General features: G+C 42.1%; 1 protein-coding gene across 1 annotated transcript; it reads right to left on the bottom strand.

The window, feature by feature from the left end:
* Nucleotides 1-5,067: 5,067 nt before the first annotated feature.
* kcna7 (potassium voltage-gated channel, shaker-related subfamily, member 7) lies at nucleotides 5,068-9,361 on the bottom strand. The gene is made up of 2 exons (XM_078269579.1): nucleotides 8,657-9,361; nucleotides 5,068-6,000 (listed from the first exon to the last, which is right to left on the bottom strand). The coding sequence occupies exons 1-2, from the start codon at nucleotides 9,359-9,361 to the stop codon at nucleotides 5,068-5,070; spliced, it is 1,638 nt and encodes a 545-aa protein (XP_078125705.1).
* Between the last annotated feature and the right edge of the window lie 575 nt (nucleotides 9,362-9,936).

Below are 9,936 nucleotides of genomic sequence, written 5' to 3'. Positions count from 1 at the left end.
AGTAAGTGTCCAAAAAGCCACAACTTGGTTTTACACTTCTGTTTTTGTGTGGATTAAACAAACAAAATACTTGTTAATGTTAAAGGGATAGTTCAGATATTTTGAAGTGGGGTTGTATGTGGTACTTATCCATATTCAGTGTATTACCTACAGTAGATGGCGGTGGACAGGCACAGAAGCTAAGCAATGTACTGACTGTAATGACCGGGGCAGCAGATAAACATAGTTTAGCTACCTAAAAAAAGGCCAACCTAAAAAAAAAAAAAAAAACATTTACTTTTACACTTTTAGTGTACGCTATATTTGGAATATTTTAGAATATGTCATTTTACCTCGTAGAAAACAGAGTTGCTGGTCTAGCGCTGCTCCCATCGGTTAGTTTGTGTTATTGTGTGATTTTGGTGAATCTGAACTATGCCTTTAAAACACCAAAGTCATACAATAACAGAAACTAACTAACCGATTGAGGCAGCGGTAGACCAGCAACTCTGTGTTATGGGAGGTGAAACGTTTTTGTCAATGGAGTCTGGTGGCTTTGAAGAGAGCATAGAGAACGGCTGAGTTTCCACGTGTAAAGGGCTGTAAAAGTAAAGGTAAAGCAGTGAAAATATTCTAAATGTAGCATACACTTAAACTGATGTTTACTTTTTTAGGTGGCTACAATACTTTTAGCTGCTGACCCCAGTCCACAGCAGTACATTGCTTAGCCTCCATGTCTGCTTCTCCAAAGTGAGGGCGTGCTAGAAAGCGTTTTTCCTAAATGTCAAACTATTCCTTTAAATAACCTTGAGAATAGCAACAGGTTCATGTAAATGAAAGAATATGCAACCAGCAGACATTATTTTTTATAATTCCGTACCTTCTTGCATCTCTTTACATTTTCGTCTTCGGTGCTGTTCTTGTACATCACCTCTCATCTTGATGTTAATATTGTGTATATCATCTATGGTTTGTATCTTCTTGTTGTGGTCTGGTGTCCGAAATGATGAGTAATAGGCAAGATGCCGCTATTATTTTGTTGTATGTTTAAATTGACTAATTCTACTCTCACTTATCATTCTTAATTGCTGTAAAATAGCGTCATCAGTCTCTCCCTCCCAACTGGATTTCCTCTCATTTTAAATTTAAGTTCATCAACTGCCTCCCCACGTCCTTAAATCTTAACTCAGATTCACAGGTCCAGCTCGTGTGTATATTGTATGTAATAAAATCGTAGCGATTTATTTAAAATAATTGCATTTCTGTTGTGTTTTCTCTGCTGCTTAAGTAACTTTGTGCAATCGTGGAGGGATTTGCAGTCAAAAGGGGACAGGCGTCAGTGTTTGGTGACCAAAGACGCAGGAACAATCCTGCAGACAAAGATATTACTGGATGGAAAAGGTGCAACAGACACACATGCAAACATTACTCACGAGGCAGCGCTTACACGCTGATGAGACAAAGACACACAGAGATACCAACACACGTAATCCTCTCAAAGACGCGTTAGAGATGGGCAAGGCAGGAGAGAGTGAGGGATGGGAGAGGAATCGGAAGGCGGCAGATGGCCGGAAAGACGTCAATCCTTTTCATTCTTCCCAGACAGCATAAGGGCACTGTGGGTTTTTGCAAGCAGAGCTAACGTTATAGCTCCAGGTCCCTGCACGTCAGAGAGGAGAGCTGAGTTAGGTAGAGGGAAATGGTGAAATGCTGCAGGTCAGCAGAAATCTGATAGTCTGACAATGTGTTGTGAATTTCAAATTTGTGATGATTTTCTGGCTGAAGTCTGTGGAACAAAGCATGAATCTGTCCTGTAGCATGAGAGAGACACATGACATGAGGATATCACACCATCTGAGGCAGCAGGAGGGTCAGGAATGTAATCACTGCAGCCATCATCATCCAGAAGACTGTGTGTGTGTGTGTGTGTGTGTGTGTGTGTGTGTGTGTGTGTGTGTGTGTGTGTGTGTGTGTGTGTGTGTGTGTGTGTGTGTGTTTTTGTGTTCCTAAGTTAGTTACAGTGCTTAAAACCACCATATTGTAAAGCAATAGTACATGTTTTTGGCTTGACTCAAATACCTGATGCAATCACACGTTTTATCTGCTTTGGTATAATAACTAATATAATTCAGTCAAAGTCTTTTTTTCTCTCTTTTTTTATATGTCATGGAATGAAAACAACATAATGTAAGTCATCTGGATCATATGGCATCAATGAACATGATCATTTCAAGAGGGAAAATGTTGCATTTGGTTTCTCTGAAGTCTTTCATGTCACATTACTGTAAATTAAATCCAGTGGCAGCAGGAGTGAGACAGATGTCCTGGTTTTAAAACACAGTCTGACATCTAGAGGCAGGCTGACTCATCACATGCACAGTGAAATATGCATATGGCTTACCATACAATCTGTACTACACAATATTTTTTCTGATCGTCATACTGACAGAAACTGATATGTGCAGCCTCCAGTATGCATCACCCTCTAATAATACTGTGTAAAAGCCTCATGATGCTTTTAAAACGTTGTTTAGATCCAAGCACACATCTTTACATTCTCCCGAATCACTGCACAGTCATGTGGAAGGAATTCAGAAATCCATGACCTGAGTGATTAAGTATGACCTTTATTAAATAAAGTAAGACATATATATATATATATATATATATATATATATTTATACACAGCCACATCTGTCCTCAGAATATACTGCAGGTCACACTACATCCACACAGTCAAAACAAGTTATGAAATTATCTTAGATTCACCTCCTTTAGGCTTGAAAAATGTTTCTTAATGGCTCTATTCCCACTCAAATTCATGCCAAGTACAATGGATTCAAATGGTGACAATATTTCACCAAATAAGTAACAATCTCCCAAAATAACTGTTTTATCTGCTTATCCATACTCTCAGTATCTTCCAAATACTCAAAAGTCTTTTGACCTCCTCAAAGTTCTGCTGGAATCTGGTGTATTTAGCTGTATTTTGGGAAAAGCAACAAGTGGGGTAAATTATATAGATTCAATATTTTAGCAAAATATATAACTTTTTGATTACAGTTTATCATAATATACAATTTCTTCTAGAATTTCCATTGAGAATCTGTTTTAAGATAAATAAAAGAATTGTTAGAACTTCATACTTCATCCTACTGATGCAAATATTCTGTAAAAGTAATACTGCCATAAAGCAGTCCAGTATTAAAGTCAGCTGGTAGCCAAACAGCCGATGAATGAGTCCCTGATTGGGAATCAGCTGAAGGAAACTGTACATGTTCGACATCAGTTTAATAACACATCTACTCTGCGTAGTTTAAGGCAGAGAGTAACTGAGGGAAAGTTGTTTTCATTGACGTGAGACAAAGCTGTGAAGATTGTTAGTGCTACCACTATCGCCTGGGACCATCAGAGCACAGTGTTGCTCCAGACACTGCAGTTAGTATAAATGTCAGCTGGCTCTGAGCTATATGGTCTGTGACTTGATATCAGCTTTCTCCACACACCTCTCCAGGCTGTATCTATTGCACTGCTGTATCTAGCTTACAAACTGGCTTTGGACTGACTACAAGAACTCTGTCTGCGCTGCCACCAGCCGATCTCTTTATTGTCAACGTCAACGCGAGATTACAGTGCTTCATTTCTGCCATAACTCTGACAAGTACAGGACATCAACACTTGCTGTTCACTTAGCTCCTATACAGTATGTTCACAGCAGCAGTTAATGGCACTGTGGCTCACTTAACACCATCAGATGAATGTGCGGTGAATTGATTTCCTGCATTCAGCACTTCAGTCATTTTCGTTTCCACATTGCTGAAACAGTGACACCAGTAAACCGTCATTACAGAGATTATACAACATAAATTGTATATTATAATAACGTTGTTATATAAGTTTTGTATGTCTGTGGAATATCTGTCTCTGAAGCGGTAGGATCATAATTTTCCTTTTTGACATTTGAGGTGTTTGTAGTGATGATAACATGCTAGTGACACGGGCACCTCACAGATTTTTAAACAACACTTTTCTCTGTTTTAAAGACATTTTTGAGTCCTAAAATAATCCTCCATCTAGCCAGGATAAAACATATACCATCTGCTGCACAGGAAAGAAGATGTTTTACCTGCTTTCTTAGCTGCAGCGCTTTTATTTAGCCAAACAAAGATGGTGGCTGGAAGTTCAATCATTTTGTAATGGTTTACTTTACGGGTCTGTACTTTCTGAATCATTTCTTGGTAATTTTCTTGAATGTTTCCCTGAAAGGACTATATCGTTTGGTATTAATTATAGGGAAATAGAAACGGTGTTCAGTTGGCACACTTTCAGCAACTAAATTCCAATTAATTGCAACCGAGATAGTGTTTTAGTCAGTGCACAGCAAGTCAACTGAATATGAGAAAACTGTCCAACCAAGCAAACATGTCTATATATAAGGAGAATAAAATTTCCAATGATAAATGTATACTGGTTGGAATATTTACTAAGGTTTAACGTTTAACATTTGCTTTCATTAAATTCCTAGTTACCAATGTACATAGTAATTTCCAGAAAACTTCTAGGAAATTATTATTAATTCAATTATGGACCCATAGCATGAAGCGTTACCTGAAACTTTTACTACCTGTTTCATTTGTCTATATTAATCATTTTTCCCTTGCCCAAAACGAGACAGGAAGGCACCAAATGTCAACTCTGGCTGCCATATTTGTTGGGTTTAAGAAACAGAGTCGCAACTTTGGAAAGAAGTTAAAATCTACTTTATTGTGCGGCAGGTAGGTTATTCTTTTATTTGAGCTGGATAGAGGATTCTTTGAGGTGTCTGGATATGTCTTTACTACAGCAGTACGTTTTATCAAAAGACCTGCAGGGTTTTTTAAAGGTTAGATTTTTATTTATTGAGGAAAAAAACAGATGCTTATCAGTCAAATATAATCATGCAAAAGCCTCAAATGTAACACATTAGAGCTTATATCAGTGCAAGTCTTTGTGAAACTTTTCTCCTGTATCCTCTGCCAGCATCTTTCCATCTTGGCACTCTCTTTTCCTTGATGTGAGACAGTGGGACAGGCCTGTCAATCATGTCTGTCAAACCTGAGTGACCAGAGGTTCTTTGAGGTAGAAGTTTATCCCTCTCTGATAATCAGCTTCCTGTCCGTCACAAAGCCCTGCCAGGAGCGTCCCATTGAGCGGTGGGCAGATACCCCTGCTGTCTTGCCCGTACAAGGGTACACAATCTCCCATGTGTTCATGCCCCTCATCCACTCCTTCCTCATTTTCCCCCTCTTCATCGTCCTCTCCTTCCCAGACCGACGTGGAGACATGGTTGTACTGGGTCGTGTCCTCGCACTCCATCTCGCGGTGGTAGAAATAGCTGAAGTTGGACACGATGACGGGAACTGGCAAAGAGATTGTGAGCACGCCGGCGATGGCGCACATGGAGCCCACTAGCTTCCCTCCGACCGTCACCGGGTACATGTCCCCGTAGCCGACTGTCGTCATGGACACGACAGCCCACCAGAACGCCTCAGGGATGCTGGTGAACGCCGTGTTAGGACTATCCACCTCTGCAAAGTAGGCGGCACTAGAAAAGATAATGACTCCGATGAAGAGAAAGAAGATGAGCAGGGCGAGCTCTCTGAGGCTGGCCTTCAGCGTCTGGCCCAAGATCTGGAGGCCCTTGGAGTGACGAGAGAGCTTGAAGATCCTGAAGACCCTCACCAGCCTGATGACCCTGATCAGGGCCAGGGACACGGAGGCCTGCGCGTCCTTGTCCTTGGTAAGCTCCGTGCCCAGGGTGACGAAATAGGGAATGATGGCGAAGAAGTCGATGGTGTTCATGACATCTTTGAAGAAGTGCACCTTGCTCGGAGCGCAGGTGAAGCGCACAATGAGCTCAAAGGAGAACCAGATGATGCAGATGGTCTCTACGATGAAGAAGGGGTCCTGGAAGGGAGTGAAGCCAGGTGGGATCAAGATGGTTTCGTTCGCTATGGTGGGGTGCGGTATGGTGGTGAACTTCTGTAAAACAAAGGATGAAGTAAAAGTTAGAGTTGCCGTCAGAGAGAGAAGAAGTCAGCGCCTATACCAGGCAGGCACATTCTATCATCTGTTTATCAAACATGAGTTGGGAAATATGAGAATAAAGGGGAAGGGGAAGGCTATAATAAATACTGTATCTCCATGGAGACAAAGTTTACAGGAGAGTAAACAGAGAGAAAAGAAGGACAGTGGATAAGTGAGAAGAAGCAATTATTCTGAAGTTTGTCCTCAGCACATTTGGAGTATGACACTTGTCATCAGGATCTCATCGAGCCTGTATGATCTGTGATACTGTGCTAACTTTTCTCTCCTCTCCATTTTCACTCCCCCGGCTTTATTTTTCCCTTACGGACTTTTATATAAATCGGTTTCTCTATATTTAAACGCACACAAAAAAACATTATGTTCATATGACGCTGGGTTGCATTACACTCCTGACACCAGCACGGCCACGACATCTGACACTCATTTAACCCGGCGGCTTGTTTTTTTCTGGGAAGTAGGTGCAAGTTTGAAATGGCTGGGCATTAGTGTCTTTTAACAAGTTAGATAGAGTTACTCTAAGCTTCTGGTAAACCTCGCAGCACATATTGTCCCCAAATAATTCTAAGATCTCCACTTCTAAGATTTCTGCCACCGCTTTGACTGACTCAACTATATGTTTACTGGTAAGGTTGTAGTTTGCAGTGGTGTTGAACACCAGTTCCTAATACTGCAAATGCAAGGGCTTTCATCAATGGCTATAGGCTCAATCACCACTGTGTTACCTCATTCAACGATAGTGACTTAACAGTCATTTATTTAAATGAAAATCTTCAAGATGCGTGCCCGTTCGGAACAGGTCGATTGCTTGGCCCTCGGAAATGCTGCTTACAGCGTTCTCGAGAACCGCTCATCCGATCGACTTCACACTCAACACTGCACTCCCTTGGGTTCGCAGTGATACACTTGCCAAGTTGGAAGTGGATTGGATAAATGTTTTTTGAGATATACGAAGGACAGTCATACATGCATACATGCACAGACAGACAGAGATTCTTCCTTTCGATGCTGCTGCTACAGCACCACCTATGGGCCAAATGGCACCAAATGTGTCATGGCCACTCAGACATCATATCTACATATGTCCACCAAATGTGGTTGCAATAGCAGAAAGCGTTCTGGATATAAGCCCTAAACATTTGAGCAAACTTTGAAATCATAAAAGAACTGAAAAAGTAACTTTTTCGGCCTTGGTTCAGAGATGTTCTGTACTAAATTTGGTGACGATTGCTCGAAATTTGTAGGAGGAGTAGCAAAACGGTGGAAAATTGATCGATGCAAATCGGCACCTACGGTAATTTACGGTTAAGAAGTTACAAGTAGGTGAAGTAGATCCGATTAACGGTTCTATATGTGATGTGAAGGACACACAGACACACAGACACACACACACACACACACACACACACACACACACAGACTCCTTGCTTAATATAACTTGTCATATAGAACCAATAACATCATCATCAGAATCTAACAAAACAAATGTAGTTGGTTTGATTTTCCCCACCATCCGGTGAGTGAGTGATTGTGTGGGGACGGCTTCGCATGCAGGTTTTGTTGTGTTTGTGTAGCTTTCCAAAAGCGTCAAATGCTCTGATCACATGAGCGTATCTATGTAAGGGAGTAACGGAGCACTGTTGGTGGTGATAGGAAACGTAAATCCAGCAAGCGCCGCGGTGTCAATTCTGCTGCCTGAACCTCCAGAATCTGCCACGTCTCCAGGCTACAGGAACAGTGTGCGGGTCGAATTCATTTTGTGTCGGTCATCAGAAAAGTTGAACTGTGAGCCTCTTTTCCATGCTGTTTTTCCCGTGTGTAGCCTATGAGTTACACCGTTTATTAATACAGTCATTCGTTTATGTGTTGATGTGCTCTTAGGGTTGTCCTATCCCTATATATAGCCCTTTAGATCTCCAAGGAGTAACGTGAGACAAGCTCGTCTCTTTTCCTTCCCTTCACACTTGCTTCTTTACCTCTAACTCATTCCACTCTCTATCTTTTCTCAGTACTTTTGAAGTATCCACTACACCTGAATGTGCTTGTTGGCTCTGGCGGTCAGCCCCGAGTGCACGATAACGCATAGGCCTATCATCTCCACAATGTTAACCTAACCTGCCCTGTCTGTCCTTACTCTTGCTTTTCCATCAGCGGTTTCACTGCCCGGCTCATCTCCTTCATTCCTTCACTACTTTAATCTGGGTGGATCAGATTTAACGACAAGTCCAAAATAATCTCAGGAAAACCTCGCCCTTGCCTTCTTCTCTGTCTGCTGCCTTTGCTTTCCCTTCCCTCGAACGTGATTCTTAACTTTACAGATTCCAATCATCCTTCAGATTTACTCTCCTTTTTTCCCCTCAGTGTTGAAAGAGACGATAAAGACGTTTTCACCTCGTGCTGGAAGAGTGCTTCATGTGACACTTGTCAGCACATGTTGTCCTTCTACGTTCACCTCATCACTCCCTCGCAGTGTTAACCTCTGCGCCCTGACAGCTACCTGCCCGCTCCTTCACTTATCTGGTCTGTTTCCATACATCACCTCCATCTGTGGTCTCTCTGTTTCCCTCATCAGCACCATTTAATCCATCCTCACCTCCCGCAGTTCCTTCTCATTCCTGAACTCAGGCATAGTTTCCAGGCAGAAGATGAGAATGGAGATCACGATGACCATGACGCTGATGATGGCGATGATCCGAGCTCCGCCGGAGGACTCCGGATACTCAAACAGCATCCAGAGGCGGCGCTGCAAGTCATTGGCGGGTAAGGGCCTCTCCTCCTCCTTGGGGAAGCCTTCGTCCGCTTTGTAGCGGTCGATGATCTCCTCTCCTAGCTCGTAGAAGCGCAGCTCCTCCAGGAACATGTCCAGAGGGACGTTGGCGGGCCTCCGCAGCCTCCCACCGGACTGGTAGAAGTACAGGATGGCATCGAAGCAGACGCGGCTCCTGTCCAGGAAGAGTTCGTTCCGCAGGGGGTCATAGTAGCGAAGGCGACGCCTGGGGTCACCCAGCATGGAGTCGGGGAACTGGGCCAGCGTGCGGAGCTGGGTCTCATAACGCATCCCTGACACGTTGATGGCCAGACGTTCGTTCAGAGCCCAGTCGCTTCTCCAGTGACAGCGACGCTTCTCCTTCATGGCCTTTCCGCTCGGCTCCTTCTCACTGCTCTCCTTCTCCAGCTTGTTGTGTTTATCTTTGGTCCACTTTTCCTCATCACCGACCTCCTCAGCTTTTTGTTTCTCGTTTGTCTGCCCTCCTCCTACTCCTCCTCCTGTACCTCCTCCCTTGTCTTGGTTATCCATCTCTTAGTCTTTGTTTCTTTCTTCCTTGTGTTTCTTGTCTTACTTTTTTTGTCTCTTCACTCTGGAGAAGACAATTAAAGGTTAACCTGGCTGTGCAGAAACAACAGAACAGGAAAACATGGGTAGATAAAAGGGGGAAATATAGTATATATAGTATATAACACTTTTTAATCACCATGTCTGTGCATTAAAATACATAAAGGTCATTAATATGAAATATATCTTGAAAGAAATTGTCCCTTAGTTGCTTCATTTTGTCATTAATCCACAAAGCAGTAACAAAGCCTCACCAATAATACATATTGTTTTCCAGGAATATGTTGGAACTGATTAATAAAATATTTAAATTTAATCTTTTTTGTAAACTCAGCTGAGAAATTTTCTGGACAAAAATGTTATTTAGATTACATTAAACTGCATAAAAGAGAGAGAGAGAGAAGTGTGCTACATTAAAAATAAAAAAGAAATGCTGACCAAACCATTACAAACTAAACAGAATTAGTATCAAGATGTTCCCATTTTGTATAGCTTTACACAAAAGCCCTCGTAATAATAATACATTTTATTTATATAGT

The sequence above is a fragment of the Sander vitreus genome, chromosome 15, assembly GCF_031162955.1.
Source record: "Sander vitreus isolate 19-12246 chromosome 15, sanVit1, whole genome shotgun sequence".
NCBI lineage: Eukaryota > Metazoa > Chordata > Actinopteri > Perciformes > Percidae > Sander > Sander vitreus.
This window is presented reverse-complemented; position numbering and strand designations above follow the sequence as displayed.